This window comes from Pygocentrus nattereri, chromosome 25 (genome assembly GCF_015220715.1).
Source record: "Pygocentrus nattereri isolate fPygNat1 chromosome 25, fPygNat1.pri, whole genome shotgun sequence".
Lineage (NCBI taxonomy): Eukaryota > Metazoa > Chordata > Actinopteri > Characiformes > Serrasalmidae > Pygocentrus > Pygocentrus nattereri.
The window spans coordinates 19,724,362-19,739,870 of record NC_051235.1 but is presented as its reverse complement, the minus strand read 5'-3'; the positions used below and the strand labels follow the sequence as shown (position 1 = coordinate 19,739,870).

Genomic DNA, 15,509 nt, shown 5'->3' with positions numbered 1-15,509 from the left:
TGTATTTAAGCCCTGTGTTTTCCTTAGTCTAGTGCTGGTCCTTGTTTGAATTGTTGTTTGGGTGTTTATGCTTGTTTGAGTTGTACTTTCGCTATTAGTTCTCTGTGTTTAGCCTGTGTTTATTTTGTTAGTCATGTCTGTCCCTCCTGCTCTCCATGTTGGCTATTTGAACCTGGACCATATTGACCATGACCCTGCATTTGCCCATAATAAATCTTGCTGTTCTCCGCACGTGTCAGCCTCAACCTCGCTCCACGTTACATTATGACACAGATAAAATAAACATGCAATTTTTTCGGCCTTGTTAGATTATATCAAAAGAAATAGAATTTTAAAAATTACATTATTTTAACAGGAGAGTAGGTTCAATGGCAGAAATAGATGTTTTTTTGAAGACATTAAACTGTTAAATACATAAGAATTATGCATTTACACTGCCTGGGCTGCATGTCTAATTGTGGTGAATGTGAAAGTGAAGAAAAAGAAGAATAATAAAAATACATGCGAAGTTTGAAACCTAGCTATCAGCCATTTGTCTTGATTTTTAGCATAAGGTCGGAGGTCATAAATGTCCTCAGCTAATGGGTGAAGTGAAGCCAGCCTCTACAAGCATGAGTACATGCATTACTCATTCCTTATCTCACTCTTTCTCTCAGCATGGGTGGTGGGTAGCAAACTCTACAAGGGCGTGATTTATGGATCCTTGCTGGAGGTCACAGGGTAGATATTGGCACAGCTAAACACTTCTTATGTAAATGTATCACTGACCGCTCCGTGGGCTAGCTGTTTCAAAAGCCAGAGGTTGTAAAGGTCAGTGCTAAGAGCGCTCAGCGAGCCTCTTCTTTGGGTAGTTTCTCAGATGACCTTGGAGAGTTAGAGAATTGGACTGAATAGAGAGCAGAAAGCAGCTCTTGGGTGATTGGCTTCCTTGTGAAGGAGGAAAAAAGCTCAGCAGAATAATCACTGTGATTCTAGCAGAGCTCAGGAGGAGGAAATGGGACCATGTCCAGAAACATCAGGGTTTGCAAAGGCTGATGGGATATCTGCTGAGCTTAAGGAGGTTCTGAATGCCTCCTAATTTAGAGTGGAGCTATAGGGATGGAATGCATAACCACTGACTGTATCTGTATCTGGTTTAGAACCGTAGAAATGCTGGGCAGTATTGATAAAATGCAGGATTATGATATTTTCCTAAAATAGTATGTTGTTATAATATAAGGTGATATTTAAGTTAGTATATTATATTTATATTTTAAATGTTCAAAACAATCTGGAGTGGTTAGCAAATCACATACATTGCACTTATCATTTCCTGGAAAGAAGTTCACAAAATGGGATCAAAAAGCTAAAAACAAACTGCTTAGCAGGGACTTTTAGACATATTTTCTATTACAGATGTAATGTTCATTATCTATGAAACATGTAAGACTGTTGCTCAAATTCAAAAGCAATATAGTGTTTCAACATCATTGTATGTGGTAGAGACAATTTATTCCCTAGAAAATATTAAATGTGAACTTGTTTTGTAGTAAAAAAAAATTCTATCAGCATGTAGTTCATGCAGCCATGAAGCTATTTGATGTCTAAAAATCAGGGGAAAGCTATAAAAAGATACTAAAGCACTCATGAGCTTGTAATTTTCACGGTCAGAAATGTCATTAAGAAACTATAGTTAGGGGGAACTCTGTAAGTCAGGACACAACCTGGAGGCCAAAATAAACCTCCCAAAAACAGCTCATAATTACACTGGCCAGAAAGGCAAAGCAAAACCCCCACCCGACAGCAACAGACCTGCAGCATGGATTAGCTGACACAAAAGTGGTCATACACCGTTCCAGTGTGCAACATTGCTTGCACAAACATCATCTTTATAGAAGAATAATCACAAGGAACCCTTACCTCATCACAAAAGTCAACATCTGAAGTGTACAAAACAACATCTAGATAATCTGGAAAATAATACAATGCTACTGTTAAGAATGGGGATTGGGCTGTGGGTTGTGTGGCAGTCAGTGCCACAGGAAGCACTTCACAAGTAGGTAGAAGAAAGGATTCCACTAAATATCAGTAAATTCTGGAAGCAAATGTGAAATATTTAGTTGAGAGACTGAACCTGAAAAGAGGCTGTCTTCTACCACAGGACAATGATCCTAAACATACTTCAAAATCTACCATGAACTTGATATAACTCTAACAGTCCCCTGACTCCACTGAAAATCTGTGGATATATCTTAAACATGGTCTGCATGCAAGATGGAAAAAAATATTGCCGAACAAGTATTTTGCAAGGGCGAGTGAGTGAAAATGTATAAAATAAGAACAGAAAGACTACCATTGTGACAAATCAACAGAAACCAGATGCTTGCGGATAAAAAAAAGACAATAGTAGCTTTACTTTCAAAATCACACTTCAAAAATGTAGTCGAATAACAGGCGTGGGTCAAACAAACACCCAAGGGCAAGGCAAAAGACGTAGTCTGAGAATCAGGCAAAAGTGGTCAAAACACAAATCAAAACAGTTCAGCAAAGGTACAAAGGGAGTAGGTAAAAGGCAGAGTCAAAAATCAGGATACCAGCAACAGGAATGAGCGCTCAGTAGTTTACAGAGAAACAATAGCTCGCACCTGGACTTAATTAAAGCCTGGGCTTAAACTAAACTATATGAGTCATATGACTACACACACATTAGAATTTGGGTGACTGTGAGCGTTGATAGGAGAGAGAGAGTCAGAAGTCATGTGATTCCCTGAAGCACTCTGGGCAATGGAGTCCGTGTCGGACTCCAGGTCTGAAGGAAGTATTTCAGTCATGTGATCTCCCAGAGGAGTCTGGGAGATGGAGTCTTGCCAGATGTGTGGCAACCATAAACTTTTCAAGCAGTAATATCCAACAAAGGGGATGTCACTAACAGTAGTAAGACTTTTGTGCATGCACATTTTTTTTCTAAGGTACTTGAATATATAATAACTATAATAATAACATTAAAATCTGCACAAAATGCTATTTAAATGTTGCATGTAACTGTATGGGGTGACTATGCATAATAATTTGTTCTGCACAAGTCTGTTTTTGATGTAGCCCCATTTAAAAGTTGCTTGGCCATATGAATCACACAGGATCAGTGATTTGTGGTTGGATATTTTGCATCGCAGTCAAATGACCCTTTGCTGCCAAAGTAAATGGCTCTTAGCCAATTTAAGGAACAAAGGCATCAGAGGTCTGGCCTGTGAGACTGATATAGAACTAAAGGGATTGTTTTCAAAAGTAATTAATAAATTAATTTAAAAGTTATATTAAAATTCAGGTGTGATTAGCAACACAGAGGTCAGGCTGCTTGGAGTTTTTTGTACAGTCATGCAGGTATGCATACAGTATGCAGGTGGCTTCCTAAAGATCATAACAAGATTGGATTGAATAAATCATATTTGGGTCTAGAATGGGTTTAGAATGCGTTCTGAATAACATATTAATGTTCAGTCAGCTTCCTTAAGAGGCACTGACATTTTTTAATCTCTCTCTCCTTCTCCCTCTCCCTCTCCCTCTGTCTTTTGGATTGACTGTAGATTATACCTGCTTTTGGCTGACTTCTAAGCCCCTCCACTTGTTCTCTCTGCTTCCTTAAGCTCTGGTTGGTGGTCTCCCTGTGTGGGGGACTTGGCAGAGGCTATTCTTTCTATCCTTCTATCTGTCTGTCTGTCTGTCTGTCTGTCTCTCTCTCCTTATCTCCTGCATGCTGAGTTGGCAGTGTATGTTTGGCACCGGGCTCGGCCCCCCTCCCAAAGGGTGCCATCTATTTTGCAGGCTTCACTTTTCAATTTCTAACCTCCCTGTGTGTGTGTGTGCAGTGTAAGCTGTTGCAAGTTTTTTTTTCTTCTCAGAGTAACACACCGAAACCACAACCCATTCTCACCAACACACATATACACACAGACCCACAAATGCTCACTCACCTCCTTGGCAGACATTCAGGCTGTGAATCATGATTATTCTGCAGATTCCTGTGACCCTGAGAATTAGTTTAAATGACAAATTGTCAGGAAACTTGTTCAGGACCATGTTTATATTTTTGTCAGTCAAGTGTCCAAAATGGGAACTTGATGAGGGCAAAATCTTTCTTTATTTTCTTTAATTAAAGCTAATTGGCCAGCACCCAATGACACATCCAAAGTTTTACTACACACTTCTATAATCTATCAGCATGTTCGGTAGTTAATGGATAACATAATGTAAGACTTATTCCTTGTTGACATGACTAGAACTCTATATGATGCAATTTTCAAATGCACACTAGTTCAAGCAGGGTTAAGATTGTTCTCACTAGTTCAGTCCACACCAGTGACATACACTAGCTTCAAAAAATTAGCATTTTTTTCTGATTTCCCTTTTTATACATCATTTGAACACAGCAGTTGTTTTTCCTTTTCATTGTCTGACAATTTCAAGATGAAAGTCCTCCAAAACACCTTTCATTATATCTTTACATGAACTCATATCAAAGGTTTTTTGCCTTTTCCTGCAAAGTTACCATTTTAGGATTAAAAGTTCCTTTTTTGTAATAAATAATAATAAAGTTTAGGAGAATTATATTTAATGTAGTGGGACAGTAATGGGCTGGAGGTTAGGGAACCAGCCTTGTGACAAGAAGATTGCCTTTTTGAAGTGCCCTTGAATAAGGCACCTAACTCCCAACTGCTCCCTGCTAGCTGTGGATAGGGCTGTCCAACCGGGTCTCACTCCCTATGCGTATGAAATCGTACGCAAAACTAAACACTGGGATGCGTACTCATGCGTACGCAGAGAGCTGCGTACAAATGTTACGCCGCTATCAAATACATGTAAATACTCGCCGATTCCCGACAAATCGATCCCTAGGCTATATTTAGGTGTCCAAACTGATCGTAGTATCTACTCTGTACAGTATATTAACGCAAACGCTAAAAAAAGATGAGACATTTGACGTTTTACGAGTTGAGAGAGAGAGACATAGAGAGAGATGCACTTACTGAGCGAATGCCTAGAATACAGTGGGATTCGGTCAGAATTCTTCACTAAAAAGACCAACATAATCGCTTTATTAAAACCCTTCCTGAGCAATGATGTCTGAGGTAAATATAAGCGTGCTATACACTGGAGCACAGTATGTTCAGGCCTGCCACAGAGTAAGGGACGGAGATACACACCAATGAGCACACACGTTATTATTAATTAATAATAATAATAGTATTAATATTAGTAATTAATATATTATTCATAATTCTGTTATTAATTAATAAACTATGAGAGTTTAATAGTTTCATAGTTTAGGGTTTGTTCGGTTTGTTTTTGGCTACTTTTTTCTGATGTGTGGAGACAAACGTAATTTTCACCTAAACGTATTCCTTCTTTTATTCTCTGTTTCTGGTTCTTCTCAGGTTCTGATATGCCTAAATGAACTGATTAGTATCCAAGCTCAAATAATGATGGATTTTACATCTTCAGAAGTGATGTGCGAGGTTGCCAATTTAACAAAGGAATTTACTTTTAGTCATTCTTGTTCGTTTTAGTTAACCTCACTTGTAACAGGAATTCATTCATAATAGACCACGTATGGAAACATCCCAATATATGTATGTATTTAGTTAACAAGAATGTGCTCAGACAAAGACTCTTACTGTGAAGTTCTGGTTGCATTGGTAAGGTTGCTATCCAATTTGAGCGCGATTGCGACCATCGATATCAAGGTTTTGAAGCAAAGATCGTTTAAGGGAGGGTCTAAGTTAGGGCACTACATTTCATACAGCCTCATTTATGAAAGCTAATGCATTGAAGTGAAAGTGAGCGCCCCCCATCTTTCGGACTGTGTGCACTTCCGCCCGATCCTCTGGACACGGAACCACAGCTCGCTTTTCCCTCCACACGGTGAGTGTGTAAGCAGTCCGGTGCTTAACTTGACTTCGTTTTAATAACAGACACATGCAATTCTGAATACATTAACAGTTTTTTTTCATTAATATAAACTTAAATAAAATGCAATATTAAGTAGGAGCTCGGTTTAACATCCCAAGAGTATAAGACAAATGTGCACAGTCTGGTCATGCTGCTAGCTAAACTAGTAAACTAGCTTAGATTAGCTAGCATGCCTTTAATAAACTTGAGATTTTAATCACTCTTCCTTTTGTAAGTATCGCAATTTCTATAAAGTTATGTTGCCCTGTGCACCATGTAGTAGTTTACTTTTGACATGCTAAGAATGCGTGTCGGTGTTTAACAGGTGAAAATGTTCTTTGCTAGCTAGCATTAGAGCTGGCCTAATTAGAGCATGTGCCTAATATGTATACCTAAATAATCCACAGGTCTACACTAACATTACTCAAACTGTATGTCCATTAATGAATGATATAGAAATGACATTACAGCTAGAGCTGGTTGATATGTGAATTGTGAAAACATGAGTAAGAAGTTTTCATGATACGTGGTAGTATTTAATAAATGAGTTAAAATATTTTCAGAGTATAAATGCACAATGATATTTTTTTAAACATTTCACACACTGTGCTCTACCAAATCTAGTTGGAGAGGCCTAATTACTTTTATTACTGACAGTATCTGCAATATGCTCCGAAAAATTATATGGTAACATTAAATGTTTTGACATCTTTTTTTTTTCTTTTCACAGACCTTTCAGATCCCTCCTCACATCCATCTATCTCTCTATCCTTTATAGCGACCCAACGGCACTTTTAAGAGCCACTCGTCTGTCTGTCTATCCATACATCCATTCATCCATCCATATATCTGTCTGTCTGTCTTGGTGTTTATCTGTCTACCTGTTTATCTGTCTGCATTGTCTGTGTGTGTGCATCTGTTGTCTGTCTGTGTATCTGTAGGTGTCATATTTTTGCCTTCATTTACACCATGGACTCTGAAGGAGACTCTGGTAATAAATTCCACAAGCTTCTTCAGGAAGCACAGAGACTTGCAGCAGAGCTCAATCCAAAATTGGTAATACTGTGTTTTTTTTTCTTTTTACATGTTGTGGTAACAGTATGAGCATGGCATGATCTTTATTATGGATATTTACTGAAGCAGTTTAATGAGCCTGGGTATGTGTACTAATTTTTATTTTACAATCATAGGCAAAGAAAAGAAGGTCGGCAAAACCCGTATCTGGTGTTGTTAGTTGGAGACAGAGGGATAATTCAGGACAAATTATTCCAAAATTTCCCCCAAAGACTTATAACTCGACTACACGTAATAAATGTTCTTTTTGGTCTCTAAATTTGAATTGTACAGGTCTTCTGATAGTTTAATAATGAAAATGTACCTTGGTCTCACATTGCTTTTTGTTCCAAACTCAGGTAAAAGGAGCAGTTCTGAAGTGGCTGAACCAGTATTTCAGCAGCCTGAGCCAACACCTTATGGTCAGTAGAAATCTGTTACACAGATTATACATACCTAACTGTTAGTCACACATTTAATAATTTAGTAATATTTTTTGTCTTACATTTACAGATAGTGCTCAAGAACTTAATGCACTGCAAGACATTCTCAGGGACATTCCTCCACAAGAGAAGGGCACTGTGCCACTAAGCTGGGCTGAACGGCAAGCTCAAAGCTCAGAGAAGTGGAATGCTTCTAGATCAGCCATGGTTAAAAACATATTTCTCGCAGAGCACACAGACACCTATATCTGTGACATCTGCCTGCAAAACACATCTGTTGTGAGGTGCAGAGATTGTTTGCCAAGACAGTTCCTGTGCAGTTCCTGCGATACACAGATACATCAGCACATCCTCCATAACCGAGAAGCCATGTTTGAGGGATTCTATCAACCCTTAGCCCCAAACATGATCATTCAACTTCAAAATGATGGGTCACACCAGATAAAGCATGAAGATTTTAAATTCTTTTAAATAGTTGTGCAATGTGTTTGCCATCTGTTTTTTCAGCTCTGATTAATTTTGTTGCCATTAATTTTTTTCTTCTGTGTTTTAGTTCGACTGTTGCCGGTTCGTCTACCTCAACAGTGTACCTGTTCTCCCAGTCAGCTAAAGCTGACCTGTGGCAAAGAGGTCATCCTTGTTGGAATTAATGGTAAGTACTTGGTTCAGTTCAATTAAATGCAAACGACTGAATTCATGCTGCTTACACAGCTCTTTTTGATTTCAGGACGGTACCAACTAAATTTGCCAACATTGAGCTGTTCTCAGTGCATGAAAAGCTGGACCACTGGACTTGATGAACTAGTACAATGTGGATATTGGCCTGCTACCATCAACCACCAGACCATCTTCCATGTAGACCTGTTCCAGTCTTTCCAGGATCTGAAGCAGCTGGCTCCTGGGCTTTCTCGTCAAGCATTTATTGGAATGCTTGATGAAAGAACAAAGTATTTTGGCAGAGTAAGCGTGCATCATATTTCTTTGTTGTAGATCAGGGCCAGTCTTATCCACAAAGGGTCACTGTGGCTGCAGATGGTCTTTCCAATCAAGCAGAACCTATTTCTATTTGTTTAAAGGTGCTGTAGAATACATTTATCTATTTTACATTATTCTCTAATTTGTACATAGAAGGTATGCGACCTTGGTTGGGGTGAAAAATGCCCACATGAGGTTTTTACATGCCCATTTACAGGTTAAAATGTGTTGGTGGTTCTTGTTATATTTTGAGGTAAGGAACTCTGGACCTGGATGCCCTGATAGTTTTGCACAGTTTGGTAATTTTATTCCTGCTCAAGCACCCCTGGTGTAACTCATCAGCTAATTACTTTACTGTGCTGTACTCTGGCCGTCAGTGTGGTGTATAATGTGTGGTACACAATGTGTTGAAGTATTTTTTAATTACATGTAATGAAGAAATGTATGTGTACAATTAGTTCATCACCTTTGTGTTTTTTCTGTTATTTTGCAAGACCGGAAAAATATGTGGTGACACATTCCAGCGGTCATTTCTGGAGTGGTGCTACGCGCAGCATGAGGTGGACAAACTGTTGGAAGTTGAGCCCTTCCGGTGTACAGCATGTTCACCACAAATGCATGCTGTATCAGTGGATGGAAATAGAAAATTATACCGATTTAAGAATGCATCAGGGTATGAAGTTGTGTTCAGAATACTTCTTTTTTCAAACAGAACACATGTTGTTTCAAAAGCTGTTCATGTTTGTAGCATTACAGAAATCTAGCTTTTTCTATTGTGCAGAAGTGCCACAAAGGGACTTTTTGATGGCACCTTCCTGGCCAGAGATGAGGAGGTGTCAAGTTTTGTTGCTCAAATCCAGCAGGCAACCAAACATGTAAATGTACACTAATGTTTTTTTTTTTTTAAGAATTTATATTTTGTGTTCATTGATCTGTTTAAATTAATTACTTATTTGTGTAACACATTCGTTTTTCTTTTCTAATCCTTGCATTTTTGTGCTGTTTTATTTAATTATAGACTCCTGGGAAAGGAATGTGCGGATCATCACAATGGACAGCTGCAAAAGAGCATTCTGGGAAATCTGCCTCAAAAATTGATGAGGAGGGGCTGGAAATCGCTGTGTGCCGGCATGGGGTGCTTTTGAGAGCACTGAATATGTTCAGAGGGGAGATTTATGCTTACCCTCTGTATCTGCAGAAGGAACTGTCCCCCTCAAATGTTTCCTTTTTCTGTTCAGATGTGGCATGCAAGTATTATCCGTATTTGGAAAAGGTCTCCAATAAGTGCTCTGAACTGCAGGGACTATTGGAGATGCATCCACTTCTTTCAGTGATGCATGCCAAAGCACACTCCTGGACATGTGAGGTAAGCAAAGGTTGTATAAAATCTCAACAGCTATGTGAAAACTGTTGGCTAAACAAACCAAAATATGAATTTTAAATCAATTTGAAAACTATTCCCAAGATTTCTCAAAAACTGTGTTACAGTTGAAATGGGGTGGACGCAATCAAGAAGGCGCTGGCAATACCATTGGTGAGGAAGTGGAGCAGGTAAAGATAATTTAAAGCACTATGTAGCTGTTGAAGTGTAGAGGTTGTAATGAGACTTGATAGTTCGAGCATGATAATGAAAAATTACTGACATTTATATCTATGTTAGGTAAATAGCTTCCTGTCCAGGGCTGCTATCTCCACAAAATACATGTCTAAAGGTGGTAAGTATTTTTTGGTATACAATAAACCCATCACATGTATTTGTGATACACAGCCATTGAAATTACAATGAAGTTAAATGTTTCAAACTTTTTGTTTACAGGAAGAACAGACATGCTCACAGTTCTGGCAATGGGGTGGAACAAAAAGAAAATGAGTAACATGGACAAAATATTGGCCCAAAGATATGCTAAGGTACCCCATTTAACTGACTGGAACTGTTCTTAACGCTTTTAAAATGTTACTGAATACTGAAAAATGTTTGGTGATATGATTTGGTAATATTAAAGGCCGTCCAGAGAGTGGCAGATGATAAGCTTAAGCTGGAGGAGCTCAAAGCTGAGTTAAGGATTGATGATGCTGTTATCCAACAGTGGGTCACTGAGGTGCAACACTGGCCTGAAGGTAATATACTGAAGTAAATATTGATCTTGTGTCCTTATTCAGTAATATTTTATTCTAAAGTCACTTTTTCCTAATAGCAAATTCTAGTTTGGAGGGTGAAGCCTCAAGGGAGGTCATTCTGAAGAAGAAAATTGAAGGACTGTACCTTAGTGTCATGCAGAGGAAACATCGCCTTTACCGTCAGACAGGTATGATTCCTCATTATTTAGCAATTTTTCTTTCAGCCAACTGATTGTTTCTTTCTTTTGTAATGTACTAAACATAACATCATGTAAATTATGTAAATATTGTTGTGCATGTTATTCAGGTCTTTATATTCAATTCAGGTCAACTTTATTGTCATTATGCCTATATAGGATTGTACAGTACAACAAAATACTGTCAGCCTATTTCTCCAGTGAAGTGAAAGTGAATAGTGATATTGATTAAGTAAACTTTGAATAAGTAGACTGATATTTTCTTCCGCAGACAGCAACAAGAGACGACATAAGATGCGCCAGAAAATTGCAGAGGAAAAGGCAGCTTTATCTTCTGCTATTGAAGAGCTACGTGAACAGACGGACATCATTCTGCCTGCTGTTGATGAGCTTCTCTTGACTGAAAATTTTGTGTGGTCCTGGACTTATCTTGGACCCAGTAAGAACATGTACAATACAGAGCTCAAATGTAGCTTTTGCATACTAAATACATCCTAAATAACTGCTTGTGTTGCTTAATAGGTAGAGCCAGCACTTGCCAGACCTGCCAACCTTTACGCATTTTGCGTAGCAGATACGCATTTAGACATCAAACTACGCTGCTACGATTTGTCACTTCAAAATACGAGAAAAGCCATCGATGGCTTTGAGTTCAACTGTCTGTGCATTTGCGCACTGGGCAGGTTGTCTATGGGTGTAACTGCATTGGGCAGCAACCAGTTGGGAAGACTTTGACCAATCATAGTGGTAGTTTTAAACTCTTCAAACAGGCTACAAGCGGAGAGCCGTCAAAACGAAAGTAACGAATTTAGTTTTCATCCCTCTCAGTCCATCTTCATACTGTGACTGGTTTTAAAGGGAGGACTGTACTAAACAGTTTCAGAGGTAACTGGCAGGATATGGGAATTGTGAATTGTCAATGTCAAAACTAGGCTACTCAAAAACAAGATGCAAAATATAAACTTTTTTTTTTTTTAAGTTTTAGCATTTCGCTTGTGTAAATATCCCCCTGCGAGCGTGAATGTGAAACTCGTGAGCACAGCAAGAAGTCCTGCGTGCGTGTTTATCATCATGTTGCGCTCAAACCGCCTTTTTCATTCTCGATTGTCTTCGCACGCCATGTGTCACCTTCGACTGCTTTCTGTGCTCGAGTGAAATGTTTGTGAAATGTTCGAGTATTGGATTGAGATGTTTTTGTTTTTTATGCATGCATTCACTGATACCTGTTGCCCGAGTGCAAATGTACCTGACCTTGTGCCGTGCCTTGCTGTGATGTGCTGTGCCACCCCACCGCAAGAAGTTGCTACTCAAAAAGAATTCCCAGGTTGGCAGGTCTGACTTGCTGTAAGCTTAAATATTTCTATTTCTTTCTATGAACAGCTGATCTCAGAACAAAGAAGGCCATCTTTGACCAGGTGATGGTGATCAGGAGAATGCAAGAGGAGGAGCAAATTGTAGTTCAGGAGATGAGGAGGCACTTGAACTCCCTCATAGGTGTTGCTGGGAGTCTAAAAACCTTACTGCTGGACCAAAGTAAGTTTTTCATCATTGCAGTTAATAGCATTTTTGCAGTATGTAGTCAAGAGTATGCAACTTGATTGAAGGACTATTTGTGCTTCAGCAAAACCTGGTGTGGGGGGCATTGTTAATCTGCTTTTTCATCCAATTCTTAGGCAATGGCGCACACTGTGGATATCACAGCATGTTGAGGAGGAGATTGAGTGTTGTGAATGCCCAAGTACATCACACAAAAGCATCATTCAGCTTGGCTCTTCATGGAGAAATGACATCCCAAGATATGCTGTCTGAGGACAGGGAGGAACAAGTGTCAGATGTGGAGGACACATCTGATGATGACAATGACATTGATTCTTCATAAGTACATTGAGATTATTAAATACCCATGTCTAGTTCTTTGGGCTTCAAAACAGCTTATGGTGCATGATGTGGTGCATTATCACCACATCATTTACAGGTAGTTCTCGACTTACGTCCATTCGACTTTACGACCGTTTTATGAAAGGTGAGCTACGAATTTAAGAATTAAGAATTTAACTTATAATTCGTGCTTAGTTCTTTTTCTCAAATGAAAAGCGAATCAACAGCCGAATTACAACCGAGACTTGCCTAAATAGTAGCGGCCGTTGGCGTAGTGCACTACTTAGGCTTGCTTTCTAGTGTTGTAGTACGCGGTTTGAGATTCAGCTAAAGAGCGCACAATGGAAGAGAAGAGTATTTTGATTGACACTGGAAAAAAACAATCACGATCGGCACTCGGAATAACAAGGGGTTGACCATCATCCCGGAAGATATGTTATGTTCTGAATTGCAATTAGTGTTTTACTTTAAATTAACTGTAAAAAAAAAAAGAAAGTGTATTAATAGACGCTTCAAATGACATAAAATGAACAAAGAAAAGTATGACATATAACAATAATAAGGAAAATGATGATAAAATATGATTTAAAGATTTTCATAACATCATTACACAGTACTGTACATATAGCCTACTCGAGTTACGTCCAATCAGCTTTACAACGGGTTTGTTGGAACCAGTCGTCGTCGTAAGTCGAGAACTACCTGTAATTGCTTTGGCCAATTCTGTGTTGGGTGGAGAAGACATCTCTGGGAGTGAAAAACACTTTTTATTATTAAATTTTATAATCTGTTCTTTTGATCACAAAAATTACAAAGGACACCTACTCATTCACGTCTTATTCGAGCTGTGCTGAATTACTATATATGTATCACAGGCCTGAGAATAGCCTGAATTAATTTCATTGTTATATCTGTGTGTATGTGTGTAATTATATAATTGAGGAGGCAGTTTTTGCACAGGAGACAAGACCCCTGAAGCTTGTATATAGTCTTCATTGTGCATATACAGTTAAATTTGCATACTATCATGAAACGCGCTGTACACTTTCCAGTGCACATAATGGATACTGCTGAATTGGTATTATTCTGTGCATTTATCCTTAGTCTAATGTTAATATGGACAATTGTCAAGAAAAAAAATGCTTTACATTGTGAATAAATGGTACTGTATCTGAATCTTTATGGTAGAGAACTTTGTCTTTTTTTATTCACCATGAAAATGCACTATACATTACATTAATCTTCAAGTTATATTAATGGGCAAACATGCTGTGCAGGAAAAGTAGGTCACCAACACAGATGGAAAATTGTGCAAACACCGTTACATAGATAATCATGACGAGACCTGTGCTGTGTATTTTTGGATCCGATAGGATTTATAGTTTTTAATAAATTTAAGTTTAAATATTTTAAAATCCCCATAGGAATGAATGGGGCAGTTTTTTAAACCGATGATGCAGCAGTAGGCCACTCAGTCTCACAGACACGCAGGGTCCCTCTCCCTCACACTCATGACACTTCTGCTAAATACACATATACACTAACATGCATGCACACACATACCCACATAGTTAGGACTCTATAGCAACCACTTGGTAACACCCTAGCAGCCACCTGGGATACCCTAGCAACTACCTAGTAATACCCTAGCAACAACATAGTAAAACTCTAGTAACCACCTGGAATGTCATAGCAACTGCCAGGTAACACCCTAGCAACTACTTAGCAACACCCTAGCAATGACATAGTAACTCCCTAGCAACTGCCTGGAATATCATGCAACAGAGGACATAGGTATTTTTTACATGCTTCAGCACTCGGCAGCCCCACTGTGTGTTTGCACGGTGTCACGGGGGGTCGGCGTCCCAGCTCTGGGGACACGACTACTCCCTCCATTCCTGCCTCCACCTCTAGGGGAGCACACTTTACACCATCCCTACCCAATTCCCAATCACCTGAGTATTAATCCAAAACACCTAGTCCTCGTTGGGTTTGGTGTCTTGTCTCCCTTATTTCCACAGGTTTCACCAGTCCAGCGCTGCGCATTGCAAAGCCTGCATATGAATGCAGCGCTGTGCCTGGTGACCTTGTGCCTGTGCAACTCCAAACTGCCACTAGAAGCAATAACATAAGAACTGGGAAGAAGGGAACATTTTTTGGTATCAGACTCCCAGTATCTCTGCCTAGGTTGTTCTGCATGATAGAAGAGTCATATATACAGTTCTTAATGCCATTTGACCCCTGGAGGTCCAGCAACACCCCCAGGAATAACAAAAATTTGCACACTTTAAAAAACTCTAATTCAGCAACTAATTCACATATAAATGTGAAATTTCATACATTGATTATTTATATAAGAAATAAAGTAGGAGGCACCTTTCAAGCTTATATGAAAATATCAAGTTTATAAAAAAATGTTTTATCATGCTGATGAATTATGTCACATATTGAATTATGTGACATGATTTATGACCCTAAAAATGTAAATAAAAACAGAATGCTCAACAGTTTCTGCCTCGGGGACGCATTGCATAGGACCCCCACATGAACATATTGCAAGCACGGACACCTAGATCAAAGGGCAGACACGTGGCAAACCTTTCAAGGTGCCCTTATGGGCTATACTATATAGAGCACTATAGGGGCAAAATCAGGCATATAACATGCTTCTGTGGCCCAACGCATGAATGCAGTCACATGCTGCTGCATGGACACATTGTAAAGTCCCCCTAGATGAACATACTGCAAGCACGGACCCCTAGGTCAAAGGGCGGAGACAGGGCCAGACAGGGCCAACCGCTGAGCGCAGCTGAACCAAAATTTAGATACATCATATTAGATACATACATACATATATTACATCATATATCATAATGTAATATGGATTTGGGTGGTGCGGGCCAATGGATGGAGGTAGCTG

The 15,509-nt window shown here is 39.1% G+C and overlaps 1 protein-coding gene across 2 annotated transcripts; it reads left to right on the top strand.

The window, feature by feature from the left end:
• Window positions 1-4,733: 4,733 nt before the first annotated feature.
• LOC119262438 lies at window positions 4,734-13,769 on the top strand. Of its 2 annotated transcripts, XM_037534408.1 has the most exons (18): window positions 4,734-5,898; window positions 6,656-6,981; window positions 7,116-7,230; window positions 7,338-7,400; window positions 7,492-7,875; window positions 7,975-8,073; window positions 8,149-8,381; window positions 8,891-9,069; window positions 9,178-9,277; window positions 9,415-9,762; window positions 9,885-9,947; window positions 10,057-10,111; window positions 10,213-10,304; window positions 10,400-10,514; window positions 10,592-10,702; window positions 10,983-11,150; window positions 12,092-12,244; window positions 12,385-13,769. In XM_037534408.1, the coding sequence occupies exons 2-18, from the start codon at window positions 6,895-6,897 to the stop codon at window positions 12,588-12,590; spliced, it is 2,571 nt and encodes an 856-aa protein (XP_037390305.1). In that variant the 5' UTR covers window positions 4,734-5,898; window positions 6,656-6,894; the 3' UTR covers window positions 12,591-13,769. The 2 variants fall into 2 exon arrangements, with proteins under 2 accessions (XP_037390305.1, XP_037390306.1); XM_037534409.1 differs by lacking the exon at window positions 4,734-5,898 and having other exon boundaries at window positions 6,504-6,981; window positions 9,178-9,271.
• Window positions 13,770-15,509: the final 1,740 nt, after the last annotated feature.

Bases quoted from the DNA above. Each gene is read 5' to 3' on its own strand.
- LOC119262438 (XM_037534408.1), top strand. From the start codon at position 6,895: ATGGACTCTGAAGGAGACTCTGGTAATAAATTCCACAAGCTTCTTCAG. The intron at 9,070-9,177 runs GTATGAAGTTGT...TCTATTGTGCAG, and splicing joins CGATTTAAGAATGCATCAGG to AAGTGCCACAAAGGGACTTT. The intron at 10,515-10,591 runs GTAATATACTGA...TTTTCCTAATAG, and splicing joins GGTGCAACACTGGCCTGAAG to CAAATTCTAGTTTGGAGGGT.